The sequence below is a fragment of the Drosophila montana genome, unplaced genomic scaffold, assembly GCF_035044405.1.
Source record: "Drosophila montana isolate Dmon_TW-CO22-7 unplaced genomic scaffold, ASM3504440v1 contig_3218_1, whole genome shotgun sequence".
NCBI classification, from domain to species: Eukaryota; Metazoa; Arthropoda; class Insecta; order Diptera; family Drosophilidae; genus Drosophila; species Drosophila montana.
In genome coordinates, this window is record NW_026998098.1 from 2,485,419 (window position 1) to 2,505,575 (window position 20,157).

Consider the following 20,157-nt stretch of genomic DNA (forward strand, 5'->3'; position numbering starts at 1 on the left):
CAAAAATATAAATAATCCTTTATATGTGCGATGAACGAAATTGAATTTAACAATAACATATTAAGAAAAAAAAACATTAGATATAAATGCACGAGACTCACGAGCTTAGTTCGTACGTTCCGACTCCCATAACTTTTCGTTCATTATCTCAAATGAACTTATTCCGAATAATCGGCGACAACTTTATTTCGTAGCGTCTACCAAAAAAGTGTACTAATTGTATCGAGAAGAGGAAATTTTGAATTTCTATGCAATAATTCATTAAAAGTGTATCTGGGACAAATAATTTGCATCGTTATAGTCTATAACGTCATTGTGTCCTTACCAACTCGTCTACTAACTCAATTAAAAGCTTAAGACGTACGGCGTACATGTGTTCTTAATTGCAAAAAGTAGGAAAACAACAGTTACTTGTCACATTTGACGCATCACACCAGACAAAGGTAAAAAGTCATAATCTCATATACATACACTTATTAGTGTATGAATATTTTGCGTAAGTATTAAATCGTAACATTATTTGCACATGTAATTAATACGATTATATTACGCGTTGCCGTCGTTCGCACTATATATTAGCAAGTCCATGTAAATACATATGTACGTTCTTGTATGTGCATATACATATGTACATGTATGGACATATGCGAGTGTGCGTTTCATGAAATGCAATTTTATCAGGCCATTTTCGCTCGCTTTTTAAATTCAGTTGTCCTTGTCGCGTATACATGCAGTTTAGGTTGCAATATCGCCATATTTGCAATTTACAAGTGTATGTACATGATTTGTTTTGGTTCGCATACAAATAGAGTGTAACATTATTAAATTATCTCATATTTAATATGTTTTGTCGTAGAACAAACATCATGAGCTCCACTGAAGAAAACAGCCCGGCAACCACGCCGCAGGAGAACGAACCAACAGCTGAACAAGCCAATGCCAGGGACTTGGAGAAAATTGAAGAAGAGAAGCTTAAGTCGAAATATCCAAGTGGTGTTCGAGTGCCTGGCGGTCATTCCGCCTTCCTTCAGAAGCGTCTTCAAAAGGGCGTAAGTTGACAGCTCGCTCATATATATTAACTTAATCTACATAACCTTTCTTTTAGCAAAAATTTTTCGATTCTGGCGATTATCAGATGGCCAAGCAGAAGGGCGGCAGTGTTAAGCAGGTGTTTGCCAATAAGGTGACCACCGGCGACGCTATACCAACGCCCGAAACGGTGCCTGCTCGGAAGACCTCGATTATACAACCGTGCAACAAGTTCCAAACGACGAGCTAAGCTTTCAGAGATCTATTACCCACAAGCTCCCCTGATGCCCCCCAATGCTCTATACCTAATATTGTAGTCTATTACTAGGTTGGCTGATCTATGTGCACTAAGCCGTTGCGCTGGCGCCCGTTTTGCCGAGTTGTAAACAATCTATGCAAGTTTTGTTTGATTTATTCCCAATTACTCCGCATTTTCCTTATTTTTTCTTTGCTCTAATAAAATATTTAATACCTACACCTAGCTTGCGCCAATCTCAAGAACATTGAATGTATTATGGCAGCACGTAACCTTTCAAAAGTTCTATTTAACAATATATTATCCTGATTGTATGTAGTTGTAAGTTATTGAAAACGTAATAAACTTAAGATGTAACCAGTTCAGTTCAACATTTTTAAATGTAGCGTTCGGAGAATGAATGAAAAAATAAAATGAATGTGAATGAAGATTTAAAATAATGGCCTTTTAATCAACTTTGTAATCAATTGGGTCCCGCTTCTTTTTTTTAAATTTGGAAACGGACTATTGAAAGCTAAGAATGGAATGTCATCCCAGCACAAACGAAAATCGATAATTTTCTTCATTCAAATGCACTCTAGGGACGGGCGCTGTCTGCCAACAGCTCTTGGTACATACCCTATAAAAAAATTTGCAAGTGTTTAAACCAGTATCAGATAAAAGTATTAACGCGCATATAATAGTTATCGATATATTTTATGAGTAACAGCTACGTAAATATTGTCCATCTCCAAAACATTCAACGCAAAGAACGATTCCTATTTGTATTTGCAATATTTTTGAATTTTAAATTTTGTTAAATATTATTATTAATTTGAATGGAAGCAGCTTACAATTCCAACCAGAGCGTTTTCAACATAGTCACCAATATAGCCGTGTTGCTGTCGCAGGATGAGCGCGCCCAAGCCGAGCAAGCAGCTGCAGCTGCAGAGATGCCTTCGCCTGCTTCAGTTGCCAATAAACGCACAAAAATCTACGAATCTCTGCTGTCGCCACGTTCGACGAACCCATCGTCTCCTCGATTGGATAGGCTACCTGAGTGTCAGAAGCTATTGGACGAGCAGTGCGCGAATTTAAATTCCACTCTAGGCAACGAGATTCCAAGCTGTCTTCTCAACATATGCTCAGCTCAAGAGCAACAAAAACAACAACAAGAACCTTCAAAATCCTGTGGATCCTGGCAAAACCAAATTTTGCTGGCCAGGCCGCTACGACTGCTGCCAAACCCATGCCAGGATTGGCAATTCCCGGGTAGACCGCTGGGCCCACCCCTATTAAGATCGGTCGAAAATATGCGAGACTCAATAAAGCCCATCGAATTTCGCCGGCAGTCAGAATTTCCGGTGAGCGATCTGGACGTGATGCGCAATGCCCAAAAGAGCCAGAAGAAAACCATTTTGGCCTGCTCAGTACTGAAGGACTCCATGTCACGTATAAATGAATCCAGGAGAGGACCACGGCGTGTTAAGATTAACTTGCCGTTGCGGGACAAAGGCCAAGTGTCAGCAAAAGAATCCGATACTAATATGGGCTTAACGATGACCGTTACATCTGAGAAACATTTTGTCACGGATCAGCTTGTAAGTAACGAGCTCAAATGGCACCAGGATCAGACGTTGCAGTTGATGTATATTAAGCTGCCTCTCCTCATTGATCATTTAAAGCAGGCTGCAGGTGGGCATATTTGCCTTAGCATTTTTCTCCGATTAACCTGTTAATTCTTTCATTGCTTAGCTGGTCTGCAATCTGATACGATTGTCTGCACGGACGATGGCTATTTTATGTTGAAACCAAATATCACTCTGAGCGTTGTGCTGCCCGAGGTGCTGGCAGAATTTGCGGAGCCATTTCTTGCCTCTGGCAGGGCCTATCGGCGACTGAGCGCCCGTACTCAATGGCAGCACGCACCAAATCGTATCGAACGCCCTTTGAACCGAGTAAGGCCAGCCCGCAAAACATTTAATAGTCCAAAATTCAAGCTTTCTTATTTTTTTAAAGACTATGCGTCAGGCCATAATTACATTCCTTACGAATAGCCGACTGTTTTTGCTGTCGCTCTCTGTACAAAATTTGCCACAGCTGCTACGCGGCGCACGTCCCGCCATGGAGATGCTGCAGCAGATGGATCAGATGTTTCAGGCTGAGCCCAGTCGTAAGAAGAAGACACGTCAAATTTGTTCCACCGATTAACTAAACATTCATGTGAAATTTCAGTGAACATCGCTGAAGGCATGAACGGAATGTGTGGAATGAGCCTGCTGAGCTTCGTTTGGTCAGCTATTAATGTGGGCATTAACTGTGAATTTTCACAATTACTTATGTACCTGTTGAGATCATTGTGCGGCACATACTTCGCCCAGCTACAGCGTTGGCTTTACCAGGGCGAGCTCGAGGAACCCTTTAATGAGCTTTTCATCAAGTGTTGCCCGCACAAGATGATGCACGAGCGCAGCAAAGAATTTTTCGACAAGGGCTACTATGTTCGGTCAGATATAGTGCCTGGCTTTCTTGCGGGCTGCGAGCAGGCAATTCTGCAATGCGGAAAGTACAACCGTTTCCTTAAGACTTACAATGCTCAGGTAAGTTGACATGGATACATATTGAAATATGTGGCGCATAATAATCAGTGGTTGGCTTACAGCATGTGGTTTTCAATTTAAAGTATCCCGACTTTGTTGTATGCCTGTCGGAGCAGCAGTTAATGAAAATGCGCCAAGAGCTGGAGCTACACTACGAACATATACTGCAGAACATCCAGCCATTTAAGATGCAAAGCATCTTAGAGGAACAAACAGAGAGTAGCCGACGCTTTGGTAATCGCATGTGGGACTGCACTCGGTCGCACATTGCTGCCTGGGAGCAGCGCCAGCGTGATTTGCAATTGAAAGCGAACGCAGTGAAGCAAAAACGCTATGAAGAGCTTAACGAGCAACGGGAGCAACAGGAACAGTTGCGTCTGGAGCAGAAACGTATGGGACTGGTATTTGAGCTAGGATACCAGCGCAAGTGCGATCAGCTGGAAGAAATGCGTTTGAAACAGGAGAAACAGGGTTTGGAAAAGCAAATAGCTGCCTTACAAAAGGCCACAGCACCGATTGAAATGCCTGTCGCGGACACGAGCCCAGACGACAGCACAAGTAGTGGTCGCAGCTATGTTTCCTGCGAGGAATTAGACCCCGAAGAACTGGCGAAGGTTAAGCCAGTGCCAGCGACATCACAGCCGGATCAAGCCGATGTGCTGAACTCGAATGAGACCGATATGGAAATGGCTCGCAATCGTATGCGCAATAATTCCTCTGAACAGTTTCAAGAATGTCAAATGGAAGTACAGCTGCAGAAAGACGCGACGACCAGCGCAACCAGTTACACAGAAGCCGAACAAAATCGGATGCGAGTTCTTAATTGTACGGAACAGCGAACTAAGCTGCCGCCAGATTTGAACATGAATCTCGAGGATCTCACAGATTTGCAGCGCAATCGTCAGCGCATGCAGCAGCACAACACTTTCGGCTCATTGAATAGTGAAGAGGATGCGGCCAGTGAGTCCGAGAAGCGTCTACTGCATTCGGACACGGAACTTGCACGAAATCGCCGTCATGTTATGGAAGGAGACTTCACGATCAGTGGAGGTTTAGGCAATGCCATGCATTTGCCATTGGAGCCACACAAGCTATGCGTGGAGTCCACGCTGGATACAGAAACGCCCATGTCCACCACATCCGATGTAGAGATTGAAGTCGATATACCAAACGAGCTGGTTGATGCGGCCAATAACAACAGTATTAATAGTAGTAACAACTGTGATACTAATCAGGATAATACGGATCAGACTGCAGAAGCTGCTGTAGTTGAGCCCGAAGCTGTGGCTTTGAAAAGAGAAAAGCCTGTCTTTAGCTTACCCACATTGCAATTGGATACGTCGGAGGCAAAAGGATCCGAACAAATACAAAAAATCGGACATAATCCGTTTATAATCAAACGTTACATGCAGCTGTCGGTTATGATACCACTTAAATCGCACCTGTCGCTGCTACGCAACGAGGTTCTGCGCATATTCCACGAGCAACACGTTTTCGAGCATTTTTGCCAGCTACGCAAATATTTCTTTTTGCTAGACGGCGAATTCGGCACACTGCTCATTGTGGGAATCCTGGAGCAAATCGAATCTGGCGTAGTGCCGCACAGCTTATGCCAAAAGGGTGTACTCGACGCCATAATCAACAATGCACTCATCAACAGAGCAGCCGATGGAACTGGTGCAGCTCTAGTTGCCGATAATCTCGCATTGAATTGCACGAATATACCGGAGGCTTTTGATCTAATGGATATCAATGTCCTGTCCATATTTAAACTTGATTGCAAAATGGAATGGCCCCTGAATTTGGTATTCAGCGGGGAAACCATGGACAAGTATGCGCAAATATTCTCACATTTGATTAAGCTGCGACACGTCAGTTTCATAATGGAGCGTACCTATCTGGACTTCCAGCAGTCATCCAGACTGCACGGCCGCTTATTGCAGCAGTCATCGCAGTATCGTCATTTGCAAATGGTGCGTCACAAACTGTCGCATTTTGTCATCACGCTGCAGAATCATCTGGTCACAAATGCATTGGAGGGCACGTGGAAGTCTTTTACCGATGAGCTAATCACCGTCGATTCTGTTGAAGGTCTTTACCAGCGTCATGTGGAATACCTAAAGGAGATCGCCTTCTTTTCGCTGCTCAATCGTCGGAGCGCCAAGTTTCGGGAGACGATTGATAACATACTTGTGATTGCGCTACGTTTTTGCAAGTTGGTTACTATTTAAAATTTGAAAGGAATTTTAGCCAGTTATTAATAACTCTTAATATTCTTCTTCTTTTAGAATTCTGAACTCAAAGCCGTTTGTTTTGGATGAAGAACAACAGTTTGTTCATCCGCGCTACAAGCGATTAGTATACGAAGAAGCCGAGTTTGAAAAATTCATTCGTTATGCGATCTACTTGGGAAACAAGGTTGCTGCTTCCGGTTATCAAGAGAAAATAGTTGACCTAATACGTATCATAAATTATAATAACTACTACAATGTAGCTGATAGTACGAATTAAATAAAATGTTATTAGGTGTTGTCTAGCGCTTGATTAGGAATATATGTTTCCCTTATTGCCGAATAATTCGCCGCTTTGTCCTTATTCAGGGATTCGGCAGCTCCAGCTGTATATATATATACAAACATATATACCGGAAGTTCCTGCCCAGGTCTGCATTAAACTTTGAAAACATGCAGCTCTTACTTAACTTCATAGTAGGGCATATCTTCAAATACCTTTTTATTTGCAGAGTGGGAAAAGTAAACTTGGCCTGTGTTTGATATAAAAACCCACAGAAAGGAGAAAAGAATAAGTTACCATATTTAAGAAAATGTACAGTTTGGGCCGTACAGTGATCACCAATCCGTCAGTTAGAAAAATGTTTGTATATACAAAAACGATAAATGTATTTGACACTGATAAAATTGAAATGTTGCTTCATACAAAAGTTTTAGTATTTTTTGTTTGCAGTGAATGGTCACGCTGTCACTGACTCGGACTTCTAATTATCGATAACATTTCGATAAATAACAATATTTTGTTTACCAGCCGACTGGTGCGGCAATAAAGTTAAAGCGCGTTAGTTTATTGACTACCTGCGCTGAGAACCCTCGAATCACGCGAAAGAAGCAACCCAAAAGAGGCAATTCGCTGACAGGCCAGCAATCAACAGGCAGCGACTTTTTCACATATTTGTAATGCTTGACGATATCTCGGCATTGCATATAAGTACAGCACGCTCAACGTACAACATGGACACAACATCGGATGCTGATGCGGTAAATACAATAAATATGGGCAGTATTGAGCTACAGCTAAACAGCTCCTATATCCTTCAGTGTTCGATGTCCTCGCTAGAGAGCGAAAGTGATTTGTCGCTGGCCTTTGAACCGGGCGAACCGGCGGACTGTGATGAGCTGCCCGCTTTCGAAATACGTGCCTTCTCGCCACATGGTCGTACGCCATCTCCCATTGATGACCTAAATATGTCGGACATTGAAACGCCAAAACAGGAGCCGGCACAGCAGCGCAGTCCTGGGCGCCAGAACAACCCAGAATTCGTGGCGTTGCATGAGATCAATGCACAGATCAGCGCGCCTAGCGACAATGCAAATGATTCAACATGTGGCATCAGTCGCTCCAACAGTTTGGAAACTATTTTTGAGGGCGTATTTCTGCATACCCCACCGCGTGAGAAGCTTAACAAAAGCGCTGGTTGCGGCTCGAATTCAAACTCTGCTACTCGCTTCACGCCGAAACGCAGTCGCGCTAACCTAATGGAACTGGTGGCCATGAATCGCCTGAACCTTGACGGCAAGGAAAACCAGTCGCCATGCAACCAACTACAAGATGAACCTACCTAGTTCCTATATGTAGGGTAATTCAGGCCTGAACCAAAGCCATATATGACACATTTGTTTAGACTGTCCCTGATTTTTCTACACCTAAGATTTCGATATATGTGTAAGCATGCACTAATGTACACTTTGTGTATCTTAAGAATATCATTTTTATATGTATTTATATTTCTGATGCTGAGTTTAAATAGTAAAACATTTGTCTTTCCATGTTTTAAACATTAAATGGCGTGTGTTTTATTTTACGAGGGGGCTTTCCAATTTTCTAGGTAGACGAAACGTACGAGTTGTATAAAATCCTTCAGGTTGTAGCTGCATGAGTTACCTGAGTAAAGTCCGGGAATCGAGAACAGCCTGCATTAAGATCCAAGCAGGTGCTATCATTCGGCAGCTGGTTTGTACATATGTTTTTACCTAAACTATAAGAGACACGACCTCATACGAGACTGGCACATGCAAAATATTTTCCACTTATCATAATTATTCAAATTTTAAAATTTACCTGTAAGCACTAAAGGTATTTGAGTTTTCGAAGTAAAAGTGCCATTTTTTTTACTTATACAACTATTTTAATAATTATTTTTGGCTTAAATTTAATATATATATACATATATAAAAATCTTAAATTATATAAAGTTTTTCCTGCATATTATAAATATTCGATATACATATCGTTGGAAGTACTTTGACTTTTGATTCTATTAGAACTTAAGAAACTTAAAAGGTAAAGCTCACGTATTTGAAATATATTAGATACGAATTGCAAAAAAAACATTTAAAAAAGTGGCGCATTAATTCTGTCTTTCAAAACACCAAAAACTTTGGGTGACTCTTATTTGAAAATAAAGAAGTACTTTGACCTTTGATTTTATAAGATTTTAAGAAACTTAAAAGGTAAATCTCCCGTATTTGAAATAATATTTAAAAAATTGGCGCATTCGGTCTTTCAAAAACCCAAAAACTTGGTGACTCTTATTTAAAAAAAATATATATACGATCAAATTTCTTGATAATTGTAGTAAAGAAAATACAAATTGAAGATAAATATATACATTCGCATATATGTATATACATTTTGAAAAACTTAATTGTTAAACATTCTTAAAAGCAAATAGAAAATAGTTGTAATAATGAAGAAGAGGTGCTTATTAAAAAGTGTGGGGAATGTCTTGATGAACACACAAAATAATACGAATGTAAATATCGATAGACTGTTAATTTTGTAAGAAATCTTATACAAAAATTTAAAATATTAAAATGAGGTAGCGCAAAATATGATGGCTTTAAATGAATTGTGTATCCATTGTTGCTGAAAGTCATACAGCTTTATATATTGACGCTTAATGCAGATAGTCAAAAGTTTTTAGAGTGACGCGACGCTGAAAAAACTTTGACACGAAGCAGTCCCGGATTAACCTCTTGCCAGCTGATAAAGTATTAAAAGTTATGCATTTCTTATTAATCCTCTAAAAACAAAAGGCACTTACCGCAAACGTCGCTCCTGTAGTCGCGCCTTCACATTTCTCTTGATGGTGGACACACCATTTGCGCTATGCAGTCCCCGACCCGTTATGATAAAAACATGTTTATACACTCGCGTGCTATTGCGCAGCACACTGATATGGCGATCCAGGAACAAGTCGAGACTGCTAACCGCCTCTACGGTATGCAAATAGTGTAGATCAAGCAAATCCGGATTGTTTTGCGTATGCTTGTGTACTTCCATGATGCAGTTGGCCGCACGATGATTGAATACATCGATCTTCTTCTTATGCAGCTGCGCAATCTCCGAATAGTACAGCGCCACGCTACCATTGCCCTGCTGTATCGCCTGCTTGGCTTTCAAATTGCACTCGGCTCTCAATTGGGCATGATGGGCGGCCAGATTACGTGTCTCTTCAAAGTCTCGCAATGCTGCACATTTCGCCTCCTCGTGCAATTGTGGCGATTGCAACTTGACGTTTCCTACGGAACGTGGACTGGGCGCCTTAGGTGGAGGCTGTTGCTGTTGCTCTTGTTGATTAAGCTGTTATCGAGATGTATATTGATAAGAAGTATGATAAAATATCGAATTACTAAAACGGGGTAAGAACCACTTACCTTTTCGTTTTCGCGCTGCGCCTGTTCGTAAAGCTCAGCGCTGGTTAAATCGCTCTGCACATTACTGTCCAGTACCTCAACGGTTTTCACATAATTGTTGTCAGTAGCTTCAAAGACCTGCAGCACGGTATCGCTGGGTATTTCGGGAAATTTCTCGCAAAGCTTCATTTTAGTCAAATGCGTAGCAATATCATTGGGCTTATATTGGGTTGCCTGTTTGGCTGCCTGTTGTTCACTGTTGTAGATGCTCCAGGCGAGCTCCATATCGAGCAGCTCGTTGACGTTGCCGGGTGATTCGCTGCACTCAGCGTATTTGGGATGCTTGAGTAGACGTGCAAATTGCTCATCATCGCGCAAGGTTTGCTGACGCTGTTCTTCAACTTGATTGTGCACCGCTTCCATCCAAAGCATGTATAATTGCTTGGCCAGGTTGTACGGCACAAACACTTTTGTGGGAAACGACTCTGGATCTACGGGCAGCAATTCACCCTCCCACTGAAAGTTGCTGCGGAGTTGTTCGATAAAATTTTTACCCAGATCCATTTCGAGCAGTGCATTATCCTCCGAATCATCATCATCCTCATCAGTAGCAGCCATTGGTGCCGGCTCAACTGTTGGCAGCGGTTGATCTAAACAACCATTGCGTATGTCGCGTATTTTTCGCGTATGCTCCGAGTACTGATCATCGCCCAAAACAAAACTGTTCTCAATCTGTAGCTGAAGTTCCCTGTTCGCGTAGCCAAGGCCAGCGTTGCGTCTTGTACGCGGCTGACGCTGTGGCTTAGCTTGGCTTTTGTGAACAACTGGTGTGGGTGGAGCAGCCGGCACGGATGATGTTTGCAATTGAAACTTATTACTGCTACTGCTACAATCGCATCGAAATTCTTCGCTTTCCAGGAGCAACGCTTCCTCAGCATAGTCGGCGACGTCTGCTGTGAGCTCATCTTCTTTGATTAATATATCCACTGCCCAATCCACATCACCGTTGCACTTGACATACAAATCCCAGAGGCCTGCCAACTGCTTGTTCGGATATATTTGACGCAGTGCTACAAAGCCACCCGCCTCGTTCGGGCAGTTTAAGCTATGACGCTGCAAAGCCTTGTTGCTGATATCTGTTGATGATGATGTCGCAACAGTTGGATTTGTCGTTTCGGGCGGTTGCTCATCTCGCAACAAATCTAACAACGAACTTTCACCTGTTGCCGCAACGCTGGCAACTGTTGTTGGCATCGGCTGGTCGTTCGTCTGCGCCCAGTAGCTGTTCACATTTTGCTCATACGGCATCCAAGTTTGAGCATTCACATTCAGCTTAAATCCATCCGAATGGGAACTTAAAAGCGCACTGGAGATGTCCGATTGCAGCGAAGGTGTGGCTGGTGCCGGCAACGCTGGCAAAGGCGGCTTTAAACGCAGCTGCGGCAAGGACACCGTATACTTTGTTTCTTTAAGCAACTGTTAACAGAAAATTAATTATATTTGGATATTGCAAAATTGTGCAAATTCATGATTTTACCCCAATCAGCTCGGCAACGCTAGTCTTCTCGTAGCGATCCAGCATTCGTTTTATATTTTCCTTTGGCACCTGGTGGACATTTCGTTTGGCCAGCTCTGTGGCCGACTTGCGCCAGCTCGTTTGGGGCTCAAGCAGCTCCAAAAGGTAACCATGCTGCACGGCAATCTGTACATAGGGCTGCATCTCCCATACCATTGTATTCGTGTTGTCCACAATTATGGGACTCCAGCCAGCGGCGGCTTTACGCTGTACCCGATGTTTATTCCAGTCGTGAGCTTCCGGTAACAGATTCGGATTAAATTGGTATCCACGCGGCGTGAGAAAGTAATCATCACTGCTGTGCACAAAATCCGTAATCGAATGCTGTTCCAGCAAATGAATTTGTTGTAGTAGTGTTTTGGCCATTGTGGATTTGCCGCTGCCCGGTGGACCGCGCATAATTATCATCATTTTGTGGCCAGCTTGAGCCTTTTTACAAATTTCATTAAACTCCTTGCTTTTGTTGTTGCTCGTGCTGCTTGGACACATCTTTGGCATAGCAGCTGCTGCTGGCGCAATGTATTTGTTTGCGTTACAATTGTTGTTGTTGTTGTTGCTCTCTTCTTTTACGGTCAGCTTCTCGTTAAACCAGCGCGTCAGATTTTCTGCTTGCTCAGCAGCATTTCCCGCCGAAGACATTTTTGCTGTGTTCGCAGTTTCTTTCGGTTTCTAGCGTATAGTTTTGCCTTGGCATCAAAATTGAAGGACATGCATACATGTGCAGAATACATATATATAACTGCGCAGTTATCTTGTTTAGTAACGCTCGCAGCTACACCGCCAGTGGAGGATCCTCACAAATGTTGAAACCAAATACGAAACTTCACCTTAGTGCCTCTAGACGTGAAATGTTCACAAATTTTCGATTTGTAGCTATAGCAGGCTTCGGATTTCGCATTAACTATCTTAAGAAAGCTTTAATTTTATAGCTAATTTTGAGCGAATACCATGAAATAAAGCAGTAAACTTTTCCAAAAACATTGTACAATGTACATTACAGAACAACGACATGTCCGATTGCAGTATCGATATGTCGACAAAACAACGACCTGTCCGATTGTAGTATCGATATGTCGATATGTTTGTGGCACTAACTGTATCAGCTCTATGCTGATTTCGAATAGCAATAGCACGCAAGTGCGGCTTACATGGAAGCTCAATGCGCTTATCGACTACAACTATTATATTACGCTTACGTCTTGAATGCTTACAGATTTCTTATTAATACGTATCGCTACATCAGGCCTTGCTTGCGTGACCAGCATACCAAGCGAAACCCTTAAATTACTATCGATACTTTTTGTTGCACGCATTTATTGAAAACAGCTGCATCAGGCATTGACTGTCTCTATCCACATATTTGTGCAATTCCATTTTGACTTTTAAAAGGGAAAATATTAAAAGAATCTAAAATGACCGACTGGGTTAAAATTGCCGAAGACCAAGAGGTGCCGAAATTGAAAATTAACCTAAATGCGGATGAGCCGGCGGCGACAACAGCAGCCAATAAGGACAATGAAGCGGATGTCGCGGACCCAGCGGAAACCAGTCTTCTTATAAAGATATTGGGAAAGGGTTTGGTTAACACCAACCAGTCTTTGGACATCCAACAAAAAAATCCGAACTCGCCATTGCATTCAGTTAAAACATTCGAGGCACTACACCTTAAACCGGAACTCTTGAAAGGCATTTACGCCATGGGCTTCAATACGCCATCGAAAATTCAAGAAACTGCATTGCCAACACTCCTTGCAGATCCACCGCAAAATATGATAGCGCAAAGCCAATCTGGCACGGGAAAAACCGCAGCATTTGTGTTGGCAATGCTCAGTCGCGTTAACGTCGCCTTGGACCATCCTCAAGTTCTGTGCCTATCGCCCACATATGAGCTTGCGATTCAAACTGGGGAAGTGGCCGCACGCATGGGTCAATTTTGTCCGGATATAAAGCTGAGATTTGCAGTTCGCGGTGAAGAAGGTAAGGCAAAATTCAATTTTTTACATATTTATGCTTATAGCAAATAAAATTTATTTCCAGTTGACCGGAACTCAAAGATTACAGAACACATTTTAATTGGAACGCCTGGTAAAATGTTGGATTGGGGTCTCAAAATGCGCCTGTTCGATATGAAAAAAGTTCGAGTTTTTGTATTGGACGAAGCCGACGTTATGATTGCAACGCAAGGACATCACGATCAATGCATCCGAATTCATAAAATGCTCAGTTCACAGTGTCAAATGTTATTTTTCTCGGCAACATATGACAAGGAGGTTATGGACTTTGCTCGTTTGATTGTGTCTGAGCCAACAATAATTCGATTGATGCGTGAGGAAGAATCTCTCGATAACATAAAACAATATTATGTTAATTGCAAAAACGAAGATGGCAAATACAATGCAATCCAGAATATTTATGGTTGCATTAGCATCGGCCAGGCTATAATATTTTGTCATACACGCAAAACAGCTGCATGGCTGGCAGCTAAAATGACTGCCGATGGCCATTCTGTAGCTGTTCTTTCTGGCGACCTGACCGTTGAGCAGAGACTCGCTGTTCTGGATCGCTTTAGGTCCGGACAGGAGAAAGTTCTCATCACCACGAATGTCCTGTCGCGCGGCATTGACATCGAACAAGTTACAATTGTTGTTAATTTTGATCTGCCTGTTGATCTGCGTGGCAATGCTGACTGTGAAACATATTTACATCGTATTGGCCGGACTGGTCGCTTTGGAAAGTCCGGGATTGCTATAAATCTGATAGACGGTGAGAAAAGCATGGCAGTGTGTCGCACAATCGAGAAGCACTTCCAAAAGGATATTACTTATTTGAACACCGATAATGCGGATGATATTGAAAAGATTGGAAACTAAATCGATCAAATCATTCCCCTCATTTAGCATTAGGTGAGCAACATTTGTGAAACTTCTCTTGAAATAAAAATAATAAATAATCTGAAAAAAAAAAACAGGCAGATAATATAGATGGTAATATAACAATTTTCTATACGTATTCCTTAAAATTTTATTTTTATATTCACAGTTTGACTTTTCCCAAAAGTTAAAATAATTTTTTTTGATTACAATGTTAATCTTCTAAAATAAAAATAGCTTTTGAATGAAATAGGCAGAAATGCACGTTCATATTGGTATTCCTGAAATTAAACAATATTCTATTAACTTAAAACTTCTTTAAACTTAAAATATTAGTTAAAACATTTTTTTTTTTGATTACAATGAGACAATACAATAAGACAACTTCCTGTTATTTTAGGCTTACAAATTTGACGATCTTTCGATTTTAAAATGTTATTCTTACTTTATCCAATCACACACCTCAATAACATTTTGAAGCTCCAGCCAATACTTATTGCTAAGCCTTTAAGCAAAAATATTGACCCCTTGAACAATGGGGGAACAATAATACAAATTAGTTTCCCTAGTAGCAGCAGCAGAGGTGGCAAAATTTTAATGATATACTTTGCTAAATGATATAGTATAATAACCGTCCATTTGCAAACAATGATTAATACGTATCCGCCACCTATGCAAACAAGACAGATAGCTTTCCAAATACCTGGGTTATTAAAAAATGATGACCGCCATTCATCAAAATGCTCGTTGCTAAAAAATGTAAATGTTCCATAGTTACTTCTCCTTTCACTGTTATTGTGGTTTTCCCTATCATAGTTGGCACGCAAGACTGGATCACTTAAAACTAAATAGGCCCCAAGAATTTTTTGGAATTGTCGCTTGACCGCAGAGTTTTCACTATTGCCGTATTGCATTGCCAATTTGCGAAATGCACTTTCAATATCCTGCTTTTTAGCATTCGTTTTTAAACCGAGAATTTCATATAAGTTGGCGTTGTCTGGACCGCTTCGATTTCTTTCAAAGTTTTCATATTGGGAGCTGTAGTGAGAACTGCGGTTACTCCAATCTTGGTTGTTCCGATGCTCGTGCCAACGACTGTAGTCATTATTTTGATTTTGGTAGCCTCTTTGATTTTCGTAGTTGTTTCGATCTTGATGGCTATGTTGATCATATTTTTTATATTCTTGATTGCCGGTATTCTTCTGATATTCATTGTTCGGTTTATATCCACGATCATTGTTCGATTTTGCGTTCTCTTGGTGGTACCTTTTTTTATTCTCTTGATCCTGGTTCTTTTTTTGATTTTGATTGTTCCGCTGATACCCACGATCATTGTTAGATTTTGCGTTCTCTTGGTGGGAACTTCTTTTATTATATTGATCCTGGTTCTTTTTTTGATTTTGATTGTCCTGTTTATATCCACGATCATTGCTAGATTTCGCATTTTCCTGTTGATGATGGCTGCTGTTGTTCCCTTGACCTTGTGACTGGCTTTCTTGACACTCCTTTTGATTTCTATGGACATTATAGATACGATCATAGTCTCTGCGCAGCACAGGATCTGAAAGTACTCCGTATGCTCTATTTAATGCCTTACAAAATTCGAGTCCCTTGGCACCTTGCCTCGGGTTCTTGTCTGGATGCCATATCCTCACAAGCCTAATATAAGAAGTTCTAATTTGTTCATTTGTTGCCTTTTGATCGATTCCAAGGGTCCCATAGTGATCTTCAAATTGTTTGCTCATTATAGTTGGTAGTTTTTTGACGAACCTATGATGTTAAATGCATTGTTTGCTGACCGCTAGACACTTTGCTTTTAGTGTGATTTACCAAATTTAAACGAAACACGTCACTTTTGGTTGGTCTGTTATGTTTACATTTGTGCGATCGCTCTATATTCGTCTGTTAGGTTAACATCTGTTGTGATCGATGTTTATTCGCCTGTTATGTTAACATCTGTTGTGATCGCTGTTTATCTATATTCGTCTGTTAGGTTAACATCTGTTGTGATCGATGCTTATTATCCTGTTATGTTAACATCTGTTGTGATCGCTGTTTATCAGTTAGATATTTAGGTGTTTTGTCAGCTAAGCTAGTATTTAGGTAATTTCTTAGTTGTTCCCGATGATAAAGAAGCTCAAAATGAGTCGAGATTTTGGTTTAATACAGTTTTGCGCGCGGAATCGATTCTTGTTTCCGATAACTAAACTAAATAATTACCGATAAATTTTAACTTTGCACATATCGAAAATAAGCACCACCAAATATCGGTAAAATGTGGTAAGTCACACGATTTTCATTGTTGGAAATTGAAAGTGGCTGGCAATATACAAATTATAAACTATAATTGTAAAGTAATGAGAAACACCGTTTAAAATGAGCAAAAAATTGAAAGATCACTATGGCACCCTTGGAGTTAACCGGAAAGCCACTCAAGAACAAATTAAACCAGCTTATATTAAGCTTATGAAGCGTTACCATCCAGACAAGAATCCAGGGCAAACTAAGCATGGACTTGACTATTGTCAGTCGATAAATATAGCATACACAGTACTTTCGGATCCAGATCAGCGCAGAGAATATGATCGCATAAGTAAGGCGAATGAAAGTCCAAAAAGAAGTCAAAGCCAGTCACACGGTCGATGGTACAACAGAAGCTACAAAAAACGATATACGAATTGGTACACTGCTCGTGGATATAAACAGAGCAATGAGCATCAAAACAGCGAGACCAAAACAGAATCCGCTAAATGCGAGAGCACCACACCACGACCACCACACTCTATTATTCGAACTTTTCGCACCAGTCCGACAAAATGGACACGATCAGATTGTTTAACTGTAGTCTCCATTGTTGGGGGATCTATTTTGCTAGGGTTCGCAGCCTACAAGACGTTTCAACTTGGAAAAGCGTTAAGTAAGCGAGCTTTCCAGAGCGCCTCACTAATGGGCGTAGACTACATGGTACCAAAAAATGCCGATGCAATTGGAGTGCAGTGGACAGCAGCTGTTGAGAAGCTCTCAACACAAGTGAAAGACCCATTAACGTTGTCGTCAACAGTTTTCTCTGAAAGCACAGCGAAGATATCAACACTTACCTATCCGTCGAATTATTGGGAGTGGATAGCAAAATTATCAGGCGTAGAATTGCGAATATTGTCAAAGCAAATTGTGGATTCTGAAGCGATCGCCTCAGCTATCAACACAGCTGCAAAATCTGAAGCGTCTACGTTAATTGACTCGCCTGTCAGCACTGTTGCTGGCTCGACTATGAGAGCTCTATCGAAAGCCTGGACGTGGACAGCGGGATCGGCAGGCACAGCTTGGAAGTGGACCGCGACCAAGTTGTCATCGCAAAGTGGTGACCCAGAGGCATCCTCTTCGGTTTCTACTTCTGTCAGCACTGTTGCAGGCTCGACTATGGGAGCCTTATCGAAAGCTTGGACATGGTCAGCGGGATCGGCAGGCACAGCTTGGAAATGGACCGCGAGCAAGTTGTCATCGCAAAGCGGGGAATCAGAAGCATCCTCGACAATGTCTTCATCTGTCAGCACTGTTGCAGGCTCGTCTATGGGAGCCTTAACAAAGGCCTGGACATGGACAGCAGGATCGACAGGCACAGCTTGGAAGTGGATCGCAAGCAAGTTGTCATCGCAAAGTTGTGATTCAGAGGCATCCTCTTCGATTTCTACTTCTGTCAGCTCTATTACAGGCTCGTCTATGGGAGCCTTATCGAAAGCTTGGACATGGTCAGCGGGATCGGCAGGTACAGCTTGGAAATGGACCGTGAGCAAGTTGTCATCAGAGAGTGAGACCTCAGAATCATCCTCGACAATGGCTTGGAAGTGGATCGCAAGCAAGTTGTCATCGCAAAGTTGTGATTCAGAGGCATCCTCTTCGATTTCTACTTCTGTCAGCTCTATTGCAGGCTCGTCTATGGGAGCTGTGTCGAAAGCTTGCACGTGGACAGCAGGATCAGCATGCACAGCTTGGCAGTGGACTGCTAGAAAACTGTCATCACCAATTGCAGATTCATCATCTAATTCGCCAGACCCCCAATCAGCGAGCTCCGTATCGGCTTCTTCGCTGAGCGTTATGTCAAAAGCTTGGAAGTGGGCTACGGGCTCGGCTGTTGCGGACACCGCATCATCCCCACCGGGGAGTGTAACTTCAGCATCAGTTGGAGCACTTTCAAAAGCTTGGCAATGGACCGCAGGCAAGCTTTCTTCTCAAGGTGCCGATACTACATCTTCAGCCGAGTCCTCATCTGTTAACGCCTTGTCAAAAATCTGGAAGTGGGCTTCAGGACAGGGGTAACAAATGTGGGGACGTCCATTTATAAAAAAAATATATCTATATTGACCAAATGTATACATTTAAATAAAAATAATAAATAACATCCAAAAAGCTGCCCATATGCAAGCTTCCGTCTGAGTTCCAATAGACGAGCCTGCAATAGAGCCAACAGATGAGGCCATTTCTGAGGAAGATTCTGAGGCCCCACTCTCTGATGACAACTTGCTTACAGTCCACTTCCAGGCTGTGCTTGCCGATCCTGCTGACCATGTCCAAGCACTCGATAAGGCTTCCATAGTCGAGCCTGCAATAGCGCTGACAGATGAAGACATTGTCGAGGAAGCTTCTGATTCCCCGCTTTGCGATGACAACTGGCTTGCGGTCCACTTCCAAGCTGTGCTTGCCGATCCTGCTGACCATGTCCAAGCTCTCGATAAGGCTCCTATAGTCGAGCCTGCAATAGCGCTGACAGATGAAGACATTGTCGAGGAAGCTTCTGGTTCCCTGCTTTGCGATGACAACTTGCTTGCGGTCCACTTCCAAGCTGTGCCTGCCGATCCCGCTGTCCATGTCCAAGCCTTTGATAAGGCTCCCACAGTCGAGCCGGCAACAGTGCTGACAGAAGCAGAAATCGAAGAGGATGCCTCTGAGTCACCACTTTGCGATGACAACTTACTCGTGGTCCATTTCCAAGCTGTGCCTGCCGATCCCGCTGTCCATGTCCAGGCCTTTGATAAGGCTCTCATAGTTGAGCCTGCAACAGTCCTGAGAGATGAAGACATTGTCGAGGATGCTTCTGGTTCCCCGCTTTGTGATGACAACTTACTCGTGGTCCATTTCCAAGCTGTGCCTGCCGATCCAGCTGACCATGTCCAAGCCTTTGATAAGGCTCCCATAGTCGAGCCTGCAATAGCGCTGACAGATAAAGACATTGTCGAGGATGCTTCTGGCTCCCCGCTTTGCGATGACAACTTGCTTGCGGTCCACTTCCAAGCTGTGCCTGTCGATTCTGCTGACCATGACCAAGCCTTCGATAAGGCTCCCATAGTTGAGCCTACAAAAGTATTGACAGACGAGTCAACTTTTGTTTGCGTTGACAATTTTTGTCCGGTCCAGCTCCATTGTGTGTCCGGTGGACCTGCTATCCAGTCCCATGATTTCGATAAAAAGCTAGATGTTGATTTGGACAAATCAGTTCGCTTACTTAACGCTCTTCCAAGTTGAAACGTCTTGTAGGCTGCAAAGCCTAGCAAAATAGATCCCCCAACAATGTAGATCACTGTAAAACATCCCGAACGAGCTCTCCTTGGGGGACTGGCACGACTAACCGTTCTAACTGCCGGGGTCTCTTCCTCCATTCCTGTCAACACTAGATACGCTCTAACGATCAGCTTAAACTGCTTGATATCCTTTAGATAGCATTCGGCGAGGAGTTCGCGGTAAGCGTTGGTTACTTCATCCTTGGTGGCAGTCTTCCTAACACCTAGAATCTCGTAGGGATCGTGACTGACCATGGCAGCGATTAGTTTCTCAGATTTGAATATAGTTATGATGTGATCTACAAAAAGTTAAATATTAGGCAGGCGAGCAACAGCTGATATATATAGGTACAAGATTTCGA

General features: G+C 42.3%; 8 protein-coding genes and 1 long non-coding RNA gene across 9 annotated transcripts; 5 read left to right on the forward strand and 4 right to left on the reverse strand.

Annotated features, from left to right (window-relative positions):
* The first annotated feature begins 188 nt into the window (after positions 1 to 188).
* Positions 189 to 1,650, forward strand: endos (alpha-endosulfine). Its single transcript, XM_064689986.1, has 3 exons — positions 189 to 443; positions 857 to 1,049; positions 1,106 to 1,650. Exons 2-3 carry the CDS (start codon positions 867 to 869, stop codon positions 1,277 to 1,279), a joined length of 357 nt encoding a protein of 118 aa, XP_064546056.1. The 5' UTR covers positions 189 to 443; positions 857 to 866; the 3' UTR covers positions 1,280 to 1,650.
* A 370-nt stretch (positions 1,651 to 2,020) lies between these two features.
* Positions 2,021 to 6,419, forward strand: Grip163 (gamma-tubulin complex component 6). Its single transcript, XM_064689983.1, has 6 exons — positions 2,021 to 2,959; positions 3,020 to 3,222; positions 3,284 to 3,437; positions 3,500 to 3,864; positions 3,927 to 6,079; positions 6,153 to 6,419. Exons 1-6 carry the CDS (start codon positions 2,104 to 2,106, stop codon positions 6,373 to 6,375), a joined length of 3,954 nt encoding a protein of 1,317 aa, XP_064546053.1. The 5' UTR covers positions 2,021 to 2,103; the 3' UTR covers positions 6,376 to 6,419.
* LOC135433753 (uncharacterized) lies at positions 6,154 to 6,767 on the reverse strand. Its single transcript, XR_010437134.1, has 2 exons — positions 6,676 to 6,767; positions 6,154 to 6,593 (listed from the first exon to the last, which is right to left on the reverse strand). It is a non-coding gene; the product is annotated as an uncharacterized LOC135433753 (long non-coding RNA).
* Positions 6,768 to 6,839: 72 nt separating this feature from the next.
* LOC135433751 (uncharacterized) lies at positions 6,840 to 7,941 on the forward strand. Its single transcript, XM_064689985.1, has 2 exons — positions 6,840 to 7,136; positions 7,197 to 7,941. Exons 1-2 carry the CDS (start codon positions 7,056 to 7,058, stop codon positions 7,719 to 7,721), a joined length of 606 nt encoding a protein of 201 aa, XP_064546055.1. The 5' UTR covers positions 6,840 to 7,055; the 3' UTR covers positions 7,722 to 7,941.
* Positions 7,942 to 8,916: 975 nt separating this feature from the next.
* LOC135433750 (uncharacterized) lies at positions 8,917 to 12,392 on the reverse strand. Its single transcript, XM_064689984.1, has 4 exons — positions 11,332 to 12,392; positions 9,816 to 11,270; positions 9,203 to 9,741; positions 8,917 to 9,141 (listed from the first exon to the last, which is right to left on the reverse strand). The coding sequence occupies exons 1-4, from the start codon at positions 12,007 to 12,009 to the stop codon at positions 9,069 to 9,071; spliced, it is 2,745 nt and encodes a 914-aa protein (XP_064546054.1). The 5' UTR covers positions 12,010 to 12,392; the 3' UTR covers positions 8,917 to 9,068.
* Positions 12,393 to 12,701: 309 nt separating this feature from the next.
* On the forward strand, positions 12,702 to 14,490 carry Dbp80 (putative ATP-dependent RNA helicase Dbp80). Its single transcript, XM_064689621.1, has 2 exons — positions 12,702 to 13,347; positions 13,408 to 14,490. The coding sequence occupies exons 1-2, from the start codon at positions 12,783 to 12,785 to the stop codon at positions 14,238 to 14,240; spliced, it is 1,398 nt and encodes a 465-aa protein (XP_064545691.1). The 5' UTR covers positions 12,702 to 12,782; the 3' UTR covers positions 14,241 to 14,490.
* Positions 14,491 to 14,583: 93 nt separating this feature from the next.
* On the reverse strand, positions 14,584 to 16,146 carry LOC135433509 (GATA zinc finger domain-containing protein 14-like). The gene is made up of 2 exons (XM_064689622.1): positions 16,071 to 16,146; positions 14,584 to 16,010 (listed from the first exon to the last, which is right to left on the reverse strand). The coding sequence occupies exon 2, from the start codon at positions 15,983 to 15,985 to the stop codon at positions 14,687 to 14,689; it is 1,299 nt and encodes a 432-aa protein (XP_064545692.1). The 5' UTR covers positions 15,986 to 16,010; positions 16,071 to 16,146; the 3' UTR covers positions 14,584 to 14,686.
* Positions 16,147 to 16,495: 349 nt separating this feature from the next.
* On the forward strand, positions 16,496 to 18,657 carry LOC135433567 (serine-rich adhesin for platelets-like). The gene has a single exon (XM_064689700.1). The coding sequence runs from the start codon at positions 16,617 to 16,619 to the stop codon at positions 18,555 to 18,557; it is 1,941 nt and encodes a 646-aa protein (XP_064545770.1). The 5' UTR covers positions 16,496 to 16,616; the 3' UTR covers positions 18,558 to 18,657.
* LOC135433568 (chaperone protein DnaJ-like) lies at positions 18,576 to 20,050 on the reverse strand. Its single transcript, XM_064689702.1, has 2 exons — positions 19,865 to 20,050; positions 18,576 to 19,782 (listed from the first exon to the last, which is right to left on the reverse strand). The coding sequence occupies exons 1-2, from the start codon at positions 20,048 to 20,050 to the stop codon at positions 19,741 to 19,743; spliced, it is 228 nt and encodes a 75-aa protein (XP_064545772.1). The 3' UTR covers positions 18,576 to 19,740.
* Between the last annotated feature and the right edge of the window lie 107 nt (positions 20,051 to 20,157).

What these genes read in the sequence shown, in the direction of transcription:
- LOC135433751 (XM_064689985.1), top strand. Translation starts at nt 7,056, where the DNA reads ATGCTTGACGATATCTCGGCATTGCATATAAGTACAGCACGCTCAACG. An exon ending in CAACATCGGATGCTGATGCG is followed by an intron (nt 7,137 to 7,196) that starts GTAAATACAATA and finishes TATATCCTTCAG; the next exon opens with TGTTCGATGTCCTCGCTAGA.
- LOC135433750 (XM_064689984.1), bottom strand. Translation starts at nt 12,009, where the DNA reads ATGTCTTCGGCGGGAAATGCTGCTGAGCAAGCAGAAAATCTGACGCGC. An exon ending in GCGTTGCCGAGCTGATTGGG is followed by an intron (nt 11,271 to 11,331) that starts GTAAAATCATGA and finishes TTCTGTTAACAG; the next exon opens with TTGCTTAAAGAAACAAAGTA. An exon ending in CTACAGGAGCGACGTTTGCG is followed by an intron (nt 9,142 to 9,202) that starts GTAAGTGCCTTT and finishes ATACTTTATCAG; the next exon opens with CTGGCAAGAGGTTAATCCGG.
- Grip163 (XM_064689983.1), top strand. Translation starts at nt 2,104, where the DNA reads ATGGAAGCAGCTTACAATTCCAACCAGAGCGTTTTCAACATAGTCACC. An exon ending in TTAAGACTTACAATGCTCAG is followed by an intron (nt 3,865 to 3,926) that starts GTAAGTTGACAT and finishes GTTGGCTTACAG; the next exon opens with CATGTGGTTTTCAATTTAAA. An exon ending in ATTGCGCTACGTTTTTGCAA is followed by an intron (nt 6,080 to 6,152) that starts GTTGGTTACTAT and finishes TTCTTCTTTTAG; the next exon opens with AATTCTGAACTCAAAGCCGT.
- LOC135433509 (XM_064689622.1), bottom strand. Translation starts at nt 15,985, where the DNA reads ATGAGCAAACAATTTGAAGATCACTATGGGACCCTTGGAATCGATCAA.
- endos (XM_064689986.1), top strand. Translation starts at nt 867, where the DNA reads ATGAGCTCCACTGAAGAAAACAGCCCGGCAACCACGCCGCAGGAGAAC. An exon ending in AGAAGCGTCTTCAAAAGGGC is followed by an intron (nt 1,050 to 1,105) that starts GTAAGTTGACAG and finishes CCTTTCTTTTAG; the next exon opens with CAAAAATTTTTCGATTCTGG.
- LOC135433567 (XM_064689700.1), top strand. Translation starts at nt 16,617, where the DNA reads ATGAGCAAAAAATTGAAAGATCACTATGGCACCCTTGGAGTTAACCGG.
- Dbp80 (XM_064689621.1), top strand. Translation starts at nt 12,783, where the DNA reads ATGACCGACTGGGTTAAAATTGCCGAAGACCAAGAGGTGCCGAAATTG. An exon ending in TGCAGTTCGCGGTGAAGAAG is followed by an intron (nt 13,348 to 13,407) that starts GTAAGGCAAAAT and finishes ATTTATTTCCAG; the next exon opens with TTGACCGGAACTCAAAGATT.
- LOC135433568 (XM_064689702.1), bottom strand. Translation starts at nt 20,050, where the DNA reads ATGGTCAGTCACGATCCCTACGAGATTCTAGGTGTTAGGAAGACTGCC. An exon ending in AGACCCCGGCAGTTAGAACG is followed by an intron (nt 19,783 to 19,864) that starts GTTAGTCGTGCC and finishes CTATTTTGCTAG; the next exon opens with GCTTTGCAGCCTACAAGACG.